This window comes from Rhineura floridana, chromosome 4, assembly GCF_030035675.1.
Source record: "Rhineura floridana isolate rRhiFlo1 chromosome 4, rRhiFlo1.hap2, whole genome shotgun sequence".
NCBI lineage: Eukaryota > Metazoa > Chordata > Lepidosauria > Squamata > Rhineuridae > Rhineura > Rhineura floridana.
In genome coordinates this window covers 31,023,052-31,044,019 of record NC_084483.1, presented here as the reverse complement: position 1 = coordinate 31,044,019, position 20,968 = coordinate 31,023,052, and the positions used below count along the sequence as shown (strand labels likewise).

General features: G+C 50.8%; 1 protein-coding gene across 2 annotated transcripts in view; it reads right to left on the bottom strand.

Moving 5' to 3' along the window:
* Window positions 1-20,968, bottom strand: part of NBAS (NBAS subunit of NRZ tethering complex) — a 297,038-nt gene that overhangs the window by 114,071 nt on the left and 161,999 nt on the right. For both annotated transcript variants that reach the window (XM_061622739.1, XM_061622740.1), the window contains one exon: window positions 20,405-20,528. In XM_061622739.1, the coding sequence (XP_061478723.1) occupies window positions 20,405-20,528 (124 nt within the window). The remainder of the gene's footprint in view (window positions 1-20,404; window positions 20,529-20,968) is intronic.

Here is a 20,968-nt window from a genome sequence, read left to right as displayed (position 1 = left end):
GATGAAGTGGCCAGTACGGGGCAAGAAGCACCAGCTGAGCCTGTTCCTGGTGAAATTCCCTCATTGTCTGGCTGAGCAATGGGACTACTGGGAAGGCATAGAGTAGACCATCCGGCCAAGGCACCAGGAGAGCGTCAACTGACTCGTGTTGGCTTCCAGGTATCTTGAGAAGAACTGGGGGAGCCGAGTGTTGTAGCTCGAGGCAAACAGATCTACACTCAGAGGACCAAAGTGACACTACAGTTGATGAAACACATTAGGATGAAGCTTCCACTCCCATTGAACCACCTGCTGAGCCTATCTGCCATGGTGTTCAATTCGTCCTTGAGATATTCCGCTCTCAAGGTCAACAGGTGACACTCTGCTCAACTGAAAATGGGGCTGGCCTCCGCCTGAAGACTCTGTGAGCACGTGTCCCCTTGCCAGTTCAGGTGTGACTTCAAGCATGTATTGTAGGTTTGGACCGGAAAATGGGTTAATAGAAACTGCTGATGAAAATGAAGCAGGGCCAGACAAACCACCTTGAATTCCAACCAATTTATACTGTGAGCCCCCTTCGGTCACAGTCCAGGTGCCCTGAATAAACTGGGAGTTGCAGTGGGGCCCCCAACCGAGCAGGCTGGCATCCACTGTGATCAAGGTAAGGAGTGGCTCATGGAATGGGGAACCTCTCTGAAGATTCTAGGACAATGACCACCACCAGAAGGAAGAGTGTAGGTAGAGAGAAATGTGAAATCTGTGGTGCCTGGAGTTGGCTATATCCAGTTGAAAGGGCAAAACAGCCCGCTGGAGGGGTCTGGCATGATGGCGGGCCCATGGAATGATCTCAATAGTGGACATGAACAAACCCAAGGCCTTCACAAGAATCATGATGTCAGGCACCCTGATGTGCACCAGGAGGTGTGCTATATCTGTAATTGCTGAAATTCATTCCAGAGACAGATACACCATGGCTTGAGCTGTGTCCAGTATGGTCCCCAAGTGCTGGATCCTCTGTGATGGAGAAAGGTGGCTCTTCTCCAGGATGACCAAGAAACTGGTTTTGCAGGGCTGCGAGAGTGTAGCGCACATGGGCTGTCACCTGATGCAGACTGCCTGCCCAGACCAAAAGATCATCCAGGTATGAGTAGATGTTGATACCGAGACAGAGATGAGACACCAGGGTAACCATCACCTTTGTAAACACTCTTGGGGCAGACAAGAAACCAAAGGGTAGGCCCCGTTACTGTAAGTGAGCCTGGTCATATGCGAACCTCAGGAAGTGTCTATGAGCTGGTCATATGGGCACGTGTAGATAGGCCTCTGTCAAGTCAATTAACACCAATAAGTCTCCCTCTTGGATTGTTTCCACAATAAAAGAAAAGGATTCCATTTTGAAGTGCCGATACCTCACAAACTTGTTGAGGAATTTGAGGTCTAGGATGGCTCTCTATGAAGAATCTTTCTTGGGAACAGCACACAGAATGGAATAAACTGCCCCGGTAACACTTGTCTGGACTCACTGACACTATGGCTTATATATCCAGGAGGTGACAAGTGGCTTCCCCCCTGTCAGCTCTACACTGCATCAGCAGTGTCGGGGGGGGGGGCTGGAAATTCCTGGGTCTTTGGCAGGGAAGGAAAGTCCTTAGCCAGCAGTCGGGTTGTAAATCTGCCAGGCCTATCCGAAGCATACTTGCCGAGTCAGAAGTCCAGAAGCGAGGTCAGTGGAGGTCTGGGATCAATTGCCAAGGAGGTCAGTCAAAGAGATGCTGTAGGGAAACTCGGTCTACACAAAGCCACGCCTGACGTTGCAGTCAGCAACAAGCTGCAGCCAAGGTGTGCCTTATAAAGAGCAAGGTTGACAGCAGGTGTGAGTCCTCAGCGTTTGGGCCTTAAGGAGACAGGCCTGCCTCTCTTCTGCCTGACCTTCTGCTGTCTACGTTCTGCAGGTGAGGGGGGAGTATCCTGTTCACTGTCTGTGTCTGGCTGCAGGGCCTCTGCTGTCCCTGGGGTGCTCTGCAGCTGAGGGGCAGAAGGAACTGGATTCTCAGGAGGCTCCTCCATGTTTCCTTCTGGGTCTGCTGCTCCTGGGTCTGCTGCTGTTACTCCCGAGTCGTCCTCATCTGAGGAGTCCTCTGACGGGGCCATGACACTATCCCCCGCCCCACGACCAACCCTCCGCCTCCCACCGGGGCCCGGCTTATCCGGGTAGCGCTGGTGGAAGCGCCGGACCAGACGAGGGGCATGCACCTGCGCCGCATCTTCCCATGAGCGTTCCTCAGGGCCGTACCCCTGCCAGTCTATGAGGTACTGGAGGCGGCCCCGATGCCTCCGGGAGTCCAGGATCTGTGCCACTTCGAATTCCTCTTCCCCGTTGACTTGTATCAGTGGCGGGGGCCATGGTTGACTACCCAAGGGGTGAGGCGGGAGAGCGGGAGTCAGCAGTGATCTATGGAAGACAGGGTGAATGCGGAAGGAGGCAGGGAGTTGGAGCCGGAACGCCACCGGGTTAATTTGCTGGGTGATCTGGGATCTGGGACCTGCATTCCGAGCCTCCAGCTTGTGAGACGGCCGTTGCGAATGCAGGAATTTGGTCGAGAGCCATACCCGGTCACCTACCTTCAGCGGCGGGCCTGGTTGGCGGTGGCGGTCAGCAAAGCACTTATACGTGTCCTTGGCCTGCTCCAGCTGCTCCTTCAGGACTGCCTGCAGGGCCTGCAACTCCTGCACCATGACATCCGCAGCGGGGACCGGCGACGGGGGTCGCACTGAGGGGAAGAATCGGGGGTGGTAGCCTTAAGAGGCAAAGAACGGGGTCTGGCGCGTGGAGGCATGCACGGAGTTATTATACGCGAACTCCGCCAGCGGTAACAGATCCACCCAATTGTCCTGTTGGAAGCAGGTGTAACACCGCAGGTATGGTTCGACGGTGGCGTTGGTACATTCTGTTTGTCCATCTGATTGAGGGTGGTGGGCGGAGGACAAGTGGATCTGGATGTGCAGGGCCCGAAACAGGGCCTGCCAGAACCGGGCGGTGAACTGGGCTCCTTGGTCAGAGATCAGGTGGTCGGGGAGGCCGTGCAACCGGAAAACCTGGGTCAAAAACAGTTGCGCAGTTTCTGGGGCAGAGGGTAGTCCGGCACAGGGGAGGAAATGGGCCATCTTGGTGAACAGGTCTACGACTACGAGGATGGTGGTCATTCCCCGGGAGGCCGGTAAGTCCGTGATAAAATCCAGGGAGACCAAGCGCCAGGGCCCGGGGGGGGTAGGCAGTGGGAGCAGGAGCCCCGGGGGGTTGCCGGGGTGGCTCTTGGCTCGCTGGCAGGTATCACAGGCCGCTACATAGTCCTTGACGTCCGCTTGGACCCGGGGCCACCAGAAATCCCGTAGGACCAGGTGGAGGGTTTTATATGTTCCAAAATGCCCTGCCGGCTGGCTGTCATGGCAGAGGTGGAGCACCTCTCCCCGCAGAGCTCCTGGGGGAACGTACAACTGGTTCCGGTGATACAAGAGGCCCTGCTGCAAGGAAAAGGGGCTGTCCCGGGTGGGCATCCCTGACTGGAGCTCTCGCTGCTGGGCCAGGGCGTAGGGGTCCTTTTGCTGCTGTTCCTGCACCCGGTCCAGGAGGGATTGTGGCTGGTGGGTAGCGGCGAAGTTCTCTGGGCGAAGAATTGGGCGAAGGGGGCGATCGACCTGCTCGGCTCGGTATTCTGGCTTGCGAGAGAGCGCGTCTGCTAGGGTGTTTCGGCGGCCAGGGAGGTAGGTGACCGTGAACTGGAACCGGGAGAAAAACAGGGACCACCGGATCTGGCGTTGGTTCAGCCGTCGGGCACTTTGCAGGTGCTCCAGGTTTCGGTGGTCTGTTCGTACCTGGACCGGATGGCATGCCCCTTCCAGGAGATGACGCCAGGTCTCGAAGGCTACTTTGATGGCCAGTAACTCTTTCTCCCAAATGGTGTAGTTCTGTTCCGAAGCGTTGAGTTTCCGGGAGTGGAACGCACAGGGGAGCAGGGACTGCTTGCTCCCCACTGGCTGAAGTAGGACCGCTGCCACTGCCTTATCCGATGCATCGGCCTCCACTATGTAAGGTCGGGTAGGGTCGGGTTGCTGGAGGATGGGTTCAGATGTAAAGGCGGTTTGGAGGCGCCGGAAGGCCTGTTGAGCGGCCTCGGTCCAAACAAACTTCTCTTTGCCTCGAAGCAGGTCTGATATGGGCATGGTGAGTTCGGAGAAGTGGGAAATGAACCGGCGGTAATAGTTGGCGAAGCCCAAGAAGCGCTGCACATCTTTGGGGCTTCGCGGAGCGGCCCAGTGGAGGATGATCTCAATTTTGGCGGGGTCCATCTGGATACCCGAGGGCGAGATCCGATGGCCTAGGAAATCCACGGTCGTGAGGTCAAAGGCGCATTTTTCGAGCTTGGCGAAGAGGCGGTGCTCCCGCAGGCGCTGCAGCACCGCTCGAATGTGCTCCTCATGTTCCGAGGGGTTCCGCGAGTAGATCAGGATGTCATCCAAGTAGATCACCAGGAAGCGGTTTAGAAGGTCCTGGAAGATGTCGTTCATGAAGTGCTGGAAGACGGCAGGTGCGTTGCACAAGCCAAACGGCATCACGGTGTACTCAAAGTGCCCATAACGGGTGCGGAAGGCCATCTTCCACTCATCGCCCTCCCGCATACGCACCAGGTTGTAGGCCCCTCTCAGGTCTAGTTTGGTGAAAATGCGAGCACCCCGCAGCCGCTCTAACAGTTCTGGGATCAGGGGCAGAGGGTAGCAATTCTGAACTGTAATCTGGTTGAGGGCGCGGTAGTCATTGCAGAGCCGGAGTTCCCCACATTTCTTTTTGACAAAGAGGACAGGGGCGGCTGCAGGGGACGTGGAAGGGCGAATGAACCCTCGGCGCAGGTTCTTGTCGAGGAACTCTCTGAGGGCTGCCAGTTCGGGTTCTGACAGGGAATAAAGCCGGCCCACGGGAATCTTGGCTCCGGGGACCAGATCAATGGGACAGTCGTAAGGACAATGGGGCGGCAACTGGTCTGCCTCTTGCTTCCCAAACACATCCGCGAACTCCCAGTACTGTTCCGGTAAGGCCTCGGGCACAGAGCTTGCCTCCTGGGTCATCAGGATGCGCTCCTTCGGCCTCCAGCAGTTGGCTTGGCAATTGGGGGATCCAAGGGTCAGTCGGCCTGTGGACCACTGGATGATGGGGTCATGCCACTGGAGCCATGCCAGGCCCAGCACGACCGGGAAGTGGGGTGCGGCAGCCAGGTAGAACTGGAGGCTTTCCTCGTGCTTCCTCAGGGCCATGTCGAGTGGCACTGTCTCCTGTACTACAGGGCCCGAGGCGAGAAGCCGGCCATCAATAGTCTCCACCAGGAGGGGGCGGTGAATGGGTTGACTAGGAACCCGGTGGAGCTTGGCAAAGGACATGTCCATAAAATTGCTGGTGGATCCTGAGTCCAGCATGGCGGGTACTTGTAGGGTCCCCCTTCCGGGGACTGTCAGTGTGATCAACACGGTCAGATGCTTGGGCGGTGAGGAACTGAGGTGGCAGGCCCCTTGAACCATGAGGTTGCCCCGGCTCAGGGGCCTGTGAACGCCGGGGCATGGGCGTTTCCCGAGGCAGGGGCTGTGGGTCGTTTCGCGGAACACTGGGCTGCAAAATGTCCCGGGGCCCCGCAATACAAGCAGAGGCCCTGTTGCCGGCGTCGCAGCTTTTCGGCCGCAGAGAGACGTGGCTGCATCGGTTCTGCCGGGGGTGTAGGGTCCTTGCCGACAGGCTCCAAGGGCCCAGCCACTGGGGCTGATGCTCTGTAGACTGGCCGGGGTCGGTTGGCAGCACGCCTGCTTTCCAGCCTCCCGTCAATCTGGAGACACAGGCGTATGAGGGCTTGCAGGGTTCCAGGGCGCTCCACCCTAGCTAGCTCATCCAGGAGCTCATCCGACAGCCCCTCCTGAAACAGGTCCATGAGAGCGGCTTCGTTCCAGCCCAGGGTTTGTTGCAATAGACAAAAGTCTGTTACATATTCCCCCAAGGGGCGTCGGCCTTGCCGCAGCCGGCGTATCCGGCGGTTGGCTGTGGCAGATTGGACTGGGTCCTCGAACATAGCCTTCAGTTCTCTGGTGAAGGTGGCTAGGTCATTGAGCACGGGGCTCCGCTCGAGGAGCAGGGGCGTGGCCCATCTAGCTGCCGCCCCGGTGCAGAGGTTAATCAAGAATCCCACCCGGGTCTTATCATCTGGGAAGGCCTCTGGGCATAACTCCATGAAGAGCTGGGCCTGCGCCAAGAAGGCTGAGAGCTGGTCGGAAGCCCCAGTAAATTTCTCTGGGAGAGTCACAGGGCACTTGGCTCTCCCTGTAGGGAGAGGGGGTGGGGCTGCTGCTAGCTGGGTTTCCAAGCCTTGGACGGCCAACAGCAGCTGGTCTACTTGTGAGCGCAGGAGCAAGTTTTCCTGCTGGAGTTGCTCCATGGTCAGCATTTCCCCCACTCCTTTGTTGCCTCCTTTGTTTGGGCTGACTGCAAACTGTCAGCTCTACACTGCATCAGCAGTGTCGGGGGGGCTGGAAATTCCTGGGTCTTTGGCAGGGAAGGAAAGTCCTTAGCCAGCAGTCGGGTTGTAAATCTGCCAGGCCTATCCGAAGCGTACTTGCCGAGTCAGAAGTCCAGAAGCGAGGTCAGTGGAGGTCTGGGATCAATTGCCAAGGAGGTCAGTCAAAGAGATGCTGTAGGGAAACTCGGTCTACACAAAGCCACGCCTGACGTTGCAGTCAGCAACAAGCTGCAGCCAAGGTGTGCCTTATAAAGAGCAAGGTTGACAGCAGGTGTGAGTCCTCAGCGTTTGGGCCTTAAGGAGACAGGCCTGCCTCTCTTCTGCCTGACCTTCTGCTGTCTACGTTCTGCAGGTGAGGGGGGAGTATCCTGTTCACTGTCTGTGTCTGGCTGCAGGGCCTCTGCTGTCCCTGGGGTGCTCTGCAGCTGAGGGGCAGAAGGAGCTGGATTCTCAGGAGGCTTCTCCGTGTCTCCTGCTGCTCCTGGGTCTGCTGCTGTTACTCCCGAGTCGTCCTCATCTGAGGAGTCCTCTGACGGGGCCATGACACCCCCACACAGCCCACCTCTCTGGAGAATCATAAAGAAGGGAGGGAAGAAACCTGTTTGGGGGACGATGGTGAAACTCTATCATGTAGCCATAAGAGATCAGCTCTGTTACCTAGGAGTCCATTGTCATCTGTTGCCAGACATCTGAAAAATGAAGTAGTCTGCCCCCCATTGGAATGGTGTCAATACTGACGGTGTGGACGATCCCCTCTTCCTGAATAGGACTGTCCAGGCCTTTCCTGGTTCTGGGTTCAATCATGGAAGCGCTGCTTTGACCTTTGACCTCTTAAAGAATGGAAATCATGGCCCTTCCTCTGGGCTGTGCTCCCTGAAAGGGCTGGAAGGAGTGGTATGGAACAAATCTTTGGAAAAGCCAATGATCCTCTCTTGTGGACACTAAGGGCCCTGGGATAGCTGGATCTGAAACCAAGGCAGTAGTCTCAGAAAGCAATAGAAGCCTGGCCTGAAAGCATACTTGAGTGGCAAGCTGGTACCACTGGAGCTGAGAGCTGCTGGGCTGTGGTTATAGGAACAATTTGAGGCTGGACCAAAAAATCACTGAAGTCCTTGTCAGAAGACAAAGACAGTGAGTGAAATAGTGCCACCAATTTCTTTTGACCCCCAGCAGCTGTCTCAGACAATGGTTCTGCATCAGCATGGCAGCTAAGACCAGACATAATGAGCTCTCCTGGCTTTCAGCTGCTTAGTGGAGTGTTTAGACTTAGTAATGGACTTAGAAGAGTGCTTGGCAGCCTTATGCTTTGACATTGCTTTGGCAGTAGCAGTGGTAGATTGGGAAGGTAGGATTTGTGGTGTGTCCAACCTTGCCATCTTGACAGGCTGGTTTAGAGCATCTGTAATAATCCCTAGCGCTGGCCCTGCCACAGAGTACATGAACATGGTAGAGGGGTGTGGTATCCTAGAAATCAACACATGCACTGGAAGAAGGGTACAGTGGAAGGAATCAGGAGCCAAGGACACACAAACATGGTAGGAGGCGCAGTGCAGCTCCAAGCACAGGTCAGTAAGCACTGCAAAACTTATGTATTTATTGATAGATAAATTGCAAATCTCTCCCTCGTCCAAGATAGGAGGAGGCAGAGAGTCAAACAAAGGCAAGTGTACAGGCAGATAGTCAGGCAAACTGAGAGAAAGTGTGGGGGGAAAATAAGTAAAAAAAATGCCAGGAGGCCTAAACAAAATGGTGGATGGGGGAGATGGTGAATGGAGGAGAGGAGCCCAGTAAAAAAAGTGAGGAAAAAAACACAACCGAGGGCTAAGCAGATAGGAACGGGAAAGGGAAGAGGAACAGAAAAACAGGCAAAGCTGCTAACACAAGCTTCAGTCTGGGAGCTGCCGCCAAAGCTACAGCCACAAGCGTCAATGCGGGAGCTGCCAACGCAACCTTCACAGAATGGAGAGGCCCCTACAAGGATCTGCAATGTGAACTCCAAGACAGCGGAGAGTGGGAAGCCAGAAGCCGCCTTGGAAGAAGGGAGACACAGCCGCAGATCCCCTTCCAAAACTTTTAAGACAAAAAACCCCTGAGGTAGGGGAAGCCCCATGGAGAATGAGTTCAAGAAGGGCTTTGGAGCCACAGCCACAAACTCCAGAGAGACGGGCTGCTGGAGGAGAAGGGAAGAAGGGGAGAAAGAAAAAACCCGGCAAAAATATTCCAGGATCCAAGCCGCAATAATTCCAGGAATAAGCCCCACCGGAGAAGGGGAATAAAAAACCCCGTAAAGACACAAAACACATACTCAATGCCAACCCCACTCAGACAAAACACAAGCCCCAGTCAGACACACACTCACTCACACAGAATAATACTCACAGAAAACAGGGAATTAGCAATGCTAAGGCTGGAGAGAAGTGCCTGGGATGAAGACAGGAATGGACTCTTGGAAAAAAACATTTTCCCCCATTTTTTTCCAAAGCCTTTTTTGGTTCTTTTCCAAAAAATTGGAAAAATTGAAAAAATTAAGAAAAAATTGATTATAGAATGTTTTATTTTAGCATGATGAATAAAATGTTTCATTGAATCTTGATCCCCCCCTTTTTCTCAGTTCTTTTCATGGGAATGGATGTTTTATGTCTGCTTGACACTATGGAGGACTAGCAGAGACCTAAATAATTTTCTTTGTTATTAATGTTGATGGTTTCTTCTTTTTTTAATTCTTTTTTTGCCTGCTCCTCATAAACTGGTAAAACGAAAGAGGTTCCTTAAAGTTCAGGTGTTCCTTACAGTTCAGGAGCTTGTAGATCCATTTGTTACCAAAAAAGTAAAAATTTTAAAAAGTAAATTCAATTTGTAACAATTGTTTGAATAAAATGTACTTTTAATATACCAAATGTTGTAATTTTATGCCAAACCAACTTGTATATAATTATATTTTATGTTCCTGAAGTAACAAAGTGACTTTCAATCTGTAAAAAGTAATATTGCATTTTTTCAATTTTTCTGAAAATGTCCAAACTGGACCATTGGTCTCACCTGAAGGGTGATTTTCCTATGAGTACGGACATCACAGCGGGTTTTAGCTCCACCTATTGTGCGAAGGCAAGAATGTCTCTGAAGTCAAGACTAGGGGCGTCAGGCCCCTCCCACTCTCCAGTTCATTCGCAGCGAGTCTAAGGAGAAATATCTAAAAATACAAGAACAAGGCCAACAGGCCTGGCAGCAGGAAAATAACACAATAGTACCATGCATAGTAACATGACTCCAACATAGCGGTATAACAGAACTAGAAGTCTTGACTTCACTCTTAAATTTAAATAATAGCGTAACAGTAATATATAATACATTAGAAAATATATTGTCATCCTCCAACTGGGAGGGTCGTGATGTCCGGACTCATAGGAAAATCACCCTTCAGGTGAGACCAATGGTCCATTTTCCCTATGAGTCCGGCCATCACAGCAGGATGTACCAGAGCAGCCCATACAAGGAGGGACCACCCACGTGTTAATCCTCATTAAGAACCTGTTGCAACACTCGTCTGCCAAAAGAAGCGTCAGCAGAGGCATAGCGATCAATTTTATAATGCCTTATAAACGAGTGTGGGGTAGACCAGACTGCAGCCCTACAAATATCGGCAACAGGAGCATTAGTGGCAAAAGCAGCCAAAGTGGCAGCTGACCTGGTAGAATGAGCCGTTATACTAGCTGGAACTGACAGCTTCAGAGACTCATATGCTAAAGTAATACATGCCCTTAACTAACGGGATAAGGTAGGATTGGATACTTTATACCCCATATAGACCTTGGATGAAAGGATACAAACAGAGACTCCATTCGTCGAATCTCTTGGGTCCTAGACAGGTAGGTCTTGAGAGCCCTCCGGACATCTAATGAATGCCAAGCCTTTTCTAGAGGATGGGTAGGATTCGGGCAAAAGGAAGGCAAAACAATGTCCTGGTTGCAATGAAAAACTGAATCGACCTTGGGACGGAAGGAAGGATCAGTCTTCAGTACAACAGAGTCCTTATGGAAGATGCAGAGGTGTCGAGCAGAAGACAATGTGCCCAACTCTGAAACGCGTCTGGCAGATGTGATTGCGATCAGAAACAAGACCTTGAAGGACAGTATACGTAGGGGCACAGTCCTGATGGGTTCAAACGGAGGACGTTGCAAAGCCTGCAGAACTTTTGGCAAACTCCATGAGGGAAACCGATGGACAACAGCCGGAGAGCGTAGGGCGACTCCCCTCAAAAAACGTTTGATGAACGGATGTGAGGAAATATGATCTCCAGGAGAGGACACTGAGAGGATGGACGACAGAGTGGACGCATGTCGACGTAGAGTGTTGGGTCGAAGTCCCATCATAAAGCCGCTATGGAGAAATTGCAGCACCTGATGCACAGTGGTCTGGGATGGATCATGGTGGTGGGACTGACACCACTTGGAGAAAGCCACCCAGGTATGTTGATAAATACGAGTGGTAGATGGTCTTCTCGAGGCCAACATAATATCAATCACAGCGTCAGTCTAGCTGACGTCAAATGTCCCCGTTCAAACGCCACGCTGTTAGATTGAGCCAAGTAGGGTCCTGGTGCAGAACTGGACCCTGGGATAGGAGGTGTGGCCTGACTGGAAGTGTCCAAGGATCCATCATTGACATTACCAGAAGATCTGAGAACCACGGTCGGCGTGGCCAAAATGGTGCTATCAGAACCAGCTGTGCCTTCTCAGTTCGCGCCTTCCTCAAGGTTCTGGTTAACAATGGTATGGGAGGAAAGGCGTACAATAGACCGTCTGGCCACGGTGTTGTCAGAGCATCCACTGCTTCTGCTGTTGAGTCCAGGTATCGGGTAAAGTACCTGGGAAGCTGGCAATTGTGACTGGAAGCAAACAGGTCGACTGAGAGGGCGCCGAACCGACACTGGAGACGATGGAAAATGGCTGGATGAAGTTTCCATTCTCCCGGAAAGACCTGTTGTCTGCTGAGCCAGTCTGCTGTCACATTCCAAATCCCTCTGAGATGTTCTGCTTTCAGGGATTGTAGATGTTGTTCTGCCCAGACAAAGATGAGGGAGGCTAAGTCCTGCAGAGGACGAGACCTGGTGCCCCCGTCTGTTCAAATGTGATTTTACACACGTGTTGTCTGTTCGAATGAGCACATGATCCAAAGGGAACAGAGACTGAAAATGAAGTAGAGCTAAGTGGACAGCCTTTAGCTCCAGCCAGTTGATGCTTTGAGTTTGCTCTGCGGTGGACCAAACCCCCTGAACGTACTGGGAGTTGCAGTGGGCTCCCCAACCAATGAGGCTGGCATCCATGGTTACAATGGTTCTGCGGGGTTCTCTGAACGACGTGCCCTTGGAGAGGTGTTGAATCTTGGTCCACCAGCGGAAGGAGAGGCGCAGTGCGGGGCTCAAACGAACTTTGCGATGGTTGGAGCTGGCAATGTCTTTTTGAAAAGGCAACAGAACCCATTGAAGGGGCCGAGTGTGGGCTCGAGCCCATGGCACAATGTGGATTGTAGAGATGAATATCCTGAGCGCTCTGGCGAGAAGCATGACGTCTGCGGATGTTTGTTGCATCAGGGACCTTGCGATGCTTGTAATGGCAGTGATGCGATCTGGAGCCAAGAAGACCATTGCCTGCAGGGTGTCCAACATTGCCCCTAGATGTAGTAGGCGTTGGGTTGGTTGGAGATGGCTTTTGTCGAAGTTGACAAGCCAGCCATAGGCCTGCAAAACATTGAGGGTGATCATTAAGTGATGATGAGCCAGCTCCTCAGACTTGGCCCGTATTAGCAGATCATCCAAATATGGGTAGATATGAACCCGTTGGGTCCGGAGATAAGCCACTAGGATGAGTAGCACCTTGGTAAACACTCTTGGAGCAGAGGAGAGGCCGAATGGCATCGCTCTATATTGCAAGTGCTGGTGGCCAAAAGCAAACCGAAGAAATTTCCTGTGGGCTATACAAATGGGCACATGGAGATACGCTTCCTTAAGGTCGATAGAAGCCAGGAAGTCTCCTTCATGCAGACTCTCCGTAATGGAATGGAGTGATTCCATTTTGAACCTGCGATATGTTACAAAACGGTTGACAAACTTGAGGTCCAATACCGCCCTCCATGATAAATCTCGTTTTGGCACAGCAAACAGGAGGGAGTACACCCCTTCCGACCTCTCAGTTGTGGGAACTGGCTCTATCGCCGCTATGTCCAAGAGGTGGTGTATAGCTGTCTGCATGATGTTGTGCCTGGCTGGTGCCCTTGGGCAAGGAGTCGGATGGAATCTGTCTGATGGGGTTGCCCAGAACTCTATGGTATAGCCATAACTGAAAAGGTCCCTGATCCAGGAGACCGTAGTAAGGCGCAGCCATCGATCTCCAAAATTAAGTAATCTGCCACCTATGGGGAGGGCATTAATACTACTTGCGTGGGTGAGGGCCTCCCTTATATGAGGACGATGAGTTGCCCCAGCGCCCTTGGTACTGACCTCTGCCCTGGAAGCGTCGGTTCCAGGAGCCCCTGAATGCGTTGGGGTCATAGGATCTGAAGTCGCGGCCTCGTCCTCCTGGCCGTGTTCCTCGAAAGGGCTGGTTAGAACGGAAGGAAGGAAATCGCCTGAAAGGCCTGTGGTCGATGTTCTTGACTGTGGCCAGAACCGGTTTGTGGGCGTCTTTTGGATCAACCAGCACTGCCTTTAGAGCTTCCTCGCCGAAGAGTAGAGATCCGGAGTAAGGAGCCCTGGACAGGTTCAATCTGGCCGCTGAATCAGCTTGCCAGTTGCGAAGCCAGAGGGTGCGTCGAGCGACTATTTGAGCCGTCATGGCTCGTGCCCCTAATTGAGTGGCATCCAGAGTGGCATCGGCCACAAAAGCTGCTGTCTTACGCAATTTCAATAGCGCTCTTCTGAGGGCGACAGGATCAGGGTTAGCGTCCTCTAGAAGGTCATCCAGCCACATCATAGATGCTCTGGAGAAAATGGAGGCTGAAGCAGAGGCACGCATGGATAGGGCAGTGGCCTCGTGATTCTTGCGGAGGGCGAAGTCTATTCGTCGCTCAGTAGTGTCCTTTAGGTGTGATTCCCCTTCCCTGGGCAAAAGTGATCGTGAAACGAGGCGAGCGATTGGTTCATCTATGCCAGGGACATCTAACTTGGTGGCAAAGTCTGGAGCTAGGGCGTAAAGCCTGTCAGCCAGGTTCTTGAAGCGTCGAGCTTGGAGTCGATGAGCCCATTCTTCAGAGGCTAATTTGGCAATTGGGTCCGGCACCGGGATGTAGTGTTCAGTAGGTGCAGGGGATTTGAGGACCTTGGCCCCTTTTATAGCTGGGGCGGACGAAGTTGAAGGCGCAGTCTGAAAACCAAGGGTATTAACTACCCTACGTGCTAGCGGCTGATAGTCTGAGGTATTAAACAAACAATACGATGTATCCTCCTCATGATCTGAATATTCGCTCCAGTCGTCTCCTTCAACATGGTCAGTGAAAGTTGACTCCTCCGCATACGAGGCTTCGTCCGTACATCTGCCTCTGGCTACATCAAAGGGATCTGGTGAACAGGAAGAATGAGCTTCATGACACGCACGTTGGTCCATGTTGAGTTGAGGTATGGCAGGAACTTGTGGTAGTGACTGCATTTGGGTGAAAAATGCCAGCATGGCTTGAAGTTGGGAAAGGAAATCAGGAGACAGCTGCAGACCGGATGTGGCAGATGTATGTGCCTGAGGAGCTATTGGAACAGATGTTTGGGGTGGTAAAACAGAGGGAGGTTCGTTAGGCGAACACTGAGCGGGAAAACCAACAAACTCTTCCTCGTCAGAGGAAGCAGCAGGGGAATGGAGAATATCGCTTATGTGTGCCTGTGCTGTGGTGGTGGTTGGCACAGAAACAACGTGGGCGCTTTGGTTTGCTATGGCTGGAAAGATGTTTTGTCTTAGCCAGAGCTTTGGCATGTCTGGTCTTAGTCGTGTTAGGATGTTGTGACTTGGCTGTTTGTGGCATGCCTGGCTGATCTGGCCCCATATGGGTTGATTGCGACATGCCTGGCTGTTCTGCCATCTTATATTAACTTGGGTGCAGTACACGGCCACGGAGGGGGCAGGATGTAAAGAGCCGAACTGGCACAGCGTACGACCACGGAGGAGGTAGAATATGCTGGCAGATGGCGAAGTGCACTGCCACAGAGGGGGCAGAATGCACTGAGGAGTCAGCGTTAATATATATAGGCTGTTTTTAGAGTTGGCACACTCAGATTAGTGCTTTAGGCTGGGTTTCAGGTGTGGTACACGGCCCCAGAGGGGGCAGGATATACCAATATAAATCAGATTTAGTACAAGTCAGCCACTAAGATTAAAGCTCCAGCCTTGATAATACAATCCAGCCACTAGGATTAAAGCTCCAGCCTTGATAATACAATCCAGCCCACTAGGATTGGAGCTCCAGCCTTGATAATATAATCCAGCCACTATGATTACAGCCACAGTAAAATTGTGTGTAAGTCAGTCCTGTGTAAGTCTGTCTGCAGCACGTATACAACACACATACGGATAAATAGCCTGCAGGGGAGGTATCTGATGGTTAATAAAGGGTAACAAAAAAGGCGGGAAATTTGAATTCAAAAAATGGCGCCCGGAAAAAAGAGCGCGGAGAGAGAAGGAGCAATGGCGGCCGTCTGGAAGCAAACTGGGGGAAGGGCTGCCCAGCACAGTCTCGCAGGAGGAGCCGCGGGGCCGAAAGCCGCGCTAGCGGCTCTAAAAAACCCCCAGGAGGGAAGAGGCAGTAGGGGAAATGCGGCAGCCACCGCAGAGGGAGCCGCCGTCACCGTCTGCAAAGCCCTTCGCGGTGGGGTGAGCTGAGGTAAAAGCGCTAATGAGGGAGCCGCAGACAGTCTCGCAGGTTAATGAAAGAGCTGCAGCCACAGGTTTCAGTGGGGCGAGAACGGACCCGGGCAGGCTAAAACGGGTGACGGGGTAACGGCGGGAGCCGCAGCCGCAAGCTCCCGCTGAGATCAGAAAAACCGCAGCCGCGGTCTTCTGAGAGCGTCACGGAGCGCGGGGAAAAGGGAGCCCAGCAAGACAAGCCGCTAGAAGGGAATTGCAGCCGCAAGTTCCCAGGGGAAGCACAGAGCCCAAGAGAGAAAGAAAAACGAAAGGACGAGGAGGATCCGCAGCCGCGGTCTCTCTTAGGGGTGGGGAGTAATCCAATAGGGGAAACAAACTGCCCGGGCAAGGGAAAAAGGTTCCCCAAGAGAAGTCCCCCAAAATCGGATACAGTTAAAAGCAGTTAAACACAAGACAGAGGGAAGGAGGACACTTGGAGACACACAGGAGACAATACCTCCGCCCTGTCAAACAAACACACAAACAAAACACCAAAAGAACTTAGCTAAACGCTACGTTATATAGATCTCAATCTTGTTCGTACAAAGGCAAGAATGAACTGGAGAGTGGGAGGGGCCTGACGCCCCTAGTCTTGACTTCAAAGACATTCTTGCCTTCGCACGATAGGTGGAGCTAAAACCCGCTGTGATGGCCGGACTCATAGGGAAAATGGTTTTTTTCCACGGCTTCAAAATTTCTGGAAATTTTATATCTCTAGTGAGGACCGGAAGAAACAACTTGAATCCTTGAATCCTGAGCATTCCTGCCTTTGGATACTAGGCACTGCTATAGTCCACCTGGCATGCTACCTGGGAAACATTAGTAATCATAGTTTGAATGTAGTGGGAAATATTACGGATAATTAATCCAGGAAGTCCTCTGTCAGAGCACACTGAGCATAGAGGAGAAAAGGGGCAGCATGAGGAAAGAACATGCAAGCATAAGGCTTATGCGTATCTCCTCTTACTGAGGCAAGATATGTACATAAAAACTGGGAAATCTACCTTCAAAGGATACTTACAAAATGTAAGTATTTATTTATTAAATGTATATCCTGCACTTCCTCATAGAAAGAGCCCAGGGTAGTAAACAAACCTAAAACACTCTAAAGCATCTCAAAAACAAAAGGATTCTAAACATATTAAAACAAAACATCTTTAAAAAACATTTGTTTAAAAAAACCTTTAAAAACATCTAAAAAAGTAGTTCCAACATAGATGCAGACTGGGATAAGGTCTCTACTTAAATGTTTTGTTTAAAGAAGAAGGTCTTCTGAAGACACCAAAAAGATAATAGACATGGTGCCTATCTAATATTTAAGGGGAGGGAATTCCAAAGTGTTGGTGCCGCTACACTGAAGGTCCGTTTCCTATGTTGTGTGAAACGGACCTCCTGATGAGATGGTATCTGCAGGAGGCCCTCACCTGCTCAGGGCAGTGATCAACTAGGTATATCAACCACCATCCCTAAAAAGGGGGTATTTGCAAGCGGGTGTTAGTTGTCACAAACCAAAGGGTCCAGGGTGGGCTTTTTCAGGAGCAGTCAGTTCACAACTTCTTTCAGGGCAGCTAGGGCCACTCCCTCCCGCAAAGACGCATTGACCACATCCCAGATGCACTTGGTCATACCTCGTCAGCAAGCTTTAATAAGCCAAGAAGGGCAAGGGTTGAGAGAGCACGTTGCTGGCCGCATCACAGCAAGCACCTTGTCCATCAGACCGCATCAACTGAAATTGATCCCAAGAAGTTGCAGCAGACGTTGCACTAGACACCTCACTGGGGATGACAGTAGATGTGAATGGGGCATCAAAATTGCTACGGAGGCGAGCAACTGCACCCTCAAAGTGCCTTGCAAACAATTCACAGTGGGCCTCTGAAGGGTCTGAAACTCCATTTCCTAGAGTTGATGTCAACAGATCCCTGACAATACAGAAAAGTTCCACCCGATGTCTACTTGAGGATGTGTTGGAGGCAGAGAAGTGGGCCTTCTTTGCCACCCTCACTGCCACACAGTAGGCATGGATATGATGTTTTAATTGTGGCCGATCAGTCTCAGAGCACGACTTTCACCACTTGCGCTCTAGCTGTTGTCCAGCCTGTTTCATCGCCCTTTGTTCACTGATGTACCAAGGTGCAACCTGGGCTTCACAATGCTGGAGAGGGTGGTCAGGGCAACCGTGTTAACAGCCTGACACGTCTCGTTGTTCCACAGCATGACAAGGGCTTCAACAGGGTCAACTGCTCTATCTACTGGAAACTCCCCCAGGACATTCTGGAATCCAGTGGATTCCATTAGTCTCTTGGGGCAGACCGTCTCATGAAAACCCTATTCATAGGGTCGCCATACATCAGAATCAATTTGAAGGCAGTACATACATCCACCCACCCACCCCAATCTCTAGGTCACTTTTCCCCCCCTCAGGAGCAAAAACCAATTTGAGGGTGCACTCTGCTCTATATGTTGGACTGATGACAACTTGACACAGCCCCATAATTGTCATGGATGCCATGAAGTCCCAAGCCGTAACACCAGAGCAGCCTTCCCCAACCAGTGTGCCTCCAGATGTTGTTGGACCACAATTCCCATCTTTCCTGACCATTGGCAATGCTAGCTGAGGCTGATGGGAGTTGCAGCCCAACAACATCTGGAGGCACACTGGTTGGGAAAGGCTGCACTAGAGGCAGCCTCAGTATGAACACTGAAATCACCCAGGACTATCGTTCTGAACTCCTCCAATACCACAGCCAAGATGGCCTCCACCAGCTCAGTCAGAGAAGCTGCCGGGCAGCAAGGAGGATGGTACACTAGTAGCAACCCTAGTTCACTGTCTCCTTGACCTGACACCAGGAGCAGGCTCTCACAGCCAGGTCCAAGACAGAGTGGTTTCCTGGTGACAGAGTAGAAGTGCTGTAGACCACAGCAATTCCTCCCCCCATCCTTGTAACCTGTGCTGGCATTGCACTGAGTATCCAGGTGGGCAAAGCTGGGTCAGATCAACTCCACTGAGCTCACCTACCCAAGTCTCAGTAATACACACCAAACTGGCATCCTCAGTCAAGTTCAAATTAAACAGCACACGCAGGCCAGTGGGCACAGCAGAACCCGTCCATGGAAGCAGTGGGAGAAAGGAACAAGGCATAGATAGCCTTGCCCTTGTCTTCCATGGTAGCTCATTGCCTCCCCATGGCTATACCTTCCTCTATTCATGATCACTGCAATTGGGGTGGCATCACCCATGTCCCTCCTTTCCAAGACCCTCCTAAACACATGATATAGACACAACAAGAGCCCACCCACAAAACGTACCAGAACCAGTTATCCCAGTATGCCTCTGAGAGAATTAGGAACAACCAGACCCACCCAATAACATCTACTCCCCCCCATCCTACATCCAGGCAGGGCCAGCCTTCTGCTAGTTGCACAGTCTCACTCTGAAGGCATCTTTCACTTTTTATACATTCTCCTATCACACAGTTCACTATACAGGATCTCGCCCTGTGCAGGAACCACACATGTGCCTTACATACTCCCCATTACCAATCTTCTCTAGATTGGTTTAAAAAATAAAATAAAATGAGAAAATAAAAATAGAAGGGAGTAGTACCCTTTCCCCTGGGACTCCCCAAGGGATGATTCCTTTTGGTGTCACTTCTTTGATGGCAACTCCACCAGTGGCAGACCAGCGCCCGAGGGCTGCCAGGCTTTTATGCCCCCTGACCAGCCAGGAGCTGATGCAAAAGGCTGCAAGATTGACTCCAGCCTCTCCCTTGATTCAGGGTTGAACAGTTTAATTTCCAAATGGGGAGGAGGTAGCTAAGGGGCTTTCACTCTCATACACACAACGCAATGAAGCATTAAGTAAAACAGTGTTAGTATGAATGAATCACCAAGTACAATTTTTATATGATTGTAATGAAAAGGTCTATGCATTAAACAAATGTGACTCTGAGCAGTGAGTCAAGTCAATTATAGTTTTGGTAAGAAGAAAAAAGGAACAGTCAGTATAGACTGTGATTGCAAAAGCGGAAGAACATTCTCCACTGAGAGAGATCAACAGCAAAATTACACATCGCTGCTCATCAGGCTGAGCCTGTGTATCACATCACATAGGCACAGAGTATATCAAGTTCCAACTATGGTCACATTATTTGGAATACATCACACACAGAGAGAGAGAGAGCTGCCAATGCATAAGTCAAGTTACCAAATTAATATCAGAATTATGTGCCCATATTACCTGAATATTGAATGAGGATGGTTGGATGAGCAGCCTACATCATAAACCTGACTGATCCCATAGCCACAGTTTTCTTATAAGTCAGTAGAATTAATGAATGTGTCTCTTCTAACATTCAGCAGAAACATCAGACATTTGGCATTCTCCCAGCTTGCAGAGCACTGCAGAACATTTTCTCTAAAAGTCCTGATTTCTGATCTCCATTTTTTTATTATTCAAAGACCACAAATGCCCATTAACTGGACATTGTGAGAAGCCAGACATTACAATGCAAGCTACATCAGATGTTGAGACAAGAGCGTGTAGGAGGATGTTCAATCAGCACTGACAATGCAAGCCATAACCTAGAAGAAAATGGCTGGCTTTAAACTGTATTCTGAAGAATGCTGGGGTCCTGCAAAAACTTACAGGGGTTCCTCAAATTAAAAGATCAGTAATGGTAGGGCAGCTTTCTTGAACATTGCTTACTGATTGTACCAGTTTTCTCCTATAACGTTTGGAGGGGTTCTGGGCACATTTACAATTCAAACCGCATGACAGTAAAGCTCAATGAGATTGCCCAGCATTCCACGTGTATCCAGAATTTCCTTGGCATCTAGGCAAAGCTTTCTCAGCAGACAAGCCCATGCAGAAAGGATATTTCAAAGATAAAAATTTTGAAAATCAGTCATCTGGATGTCAGATAGAGCATACTACCCTGTGATAAATGCATATCATACATCCGTAGGAAAAACAAAATAGGCACAACACTTTACCTTCTGTGGCAGGAAACAGATTGTGCCCTTCACTTTTAGTCTCTGCAAGTTTTCCAGTTTTCAGCAATACTTCTGCAAAACTTTCCAAAGGATTGTGCTGATACGTGGTATAAGTGACTTCATTCTATAGAACAGAGATTTTAAGCAACGTGACTGTTCATAACAGAACAGAATTTGCTGTATGTATGATTTTCCTGTTCTTTCCTCTAATTATAATTAGCTACCTTAATACCAACCAATTTCTCATCTTGATACTAATCAGATTTGATTAAAAGATTAACCAGTATTTTTTAAAAACACAGTATTCAGTCTTATTGGTGGTAGTTTGCCACCTTGACTCCTTTGGGAGGAGAACAGGGACATATGTTTAATAAACAAACATCTAGCCTCAACTGTTGTATTGCTTGGGAGGGGGGTCATCTGACCCTCTCCACATGCTGAAAGAAGGTATAAAAGGGGTTGTGAGTTAGCCTTGTATCATGCTATCATCTTGTTCCCTCAACATCTATGCATTCAAATTATGTCAGAAGGCATTCTACCTTTGTACCAAGGTATGAGAATAGG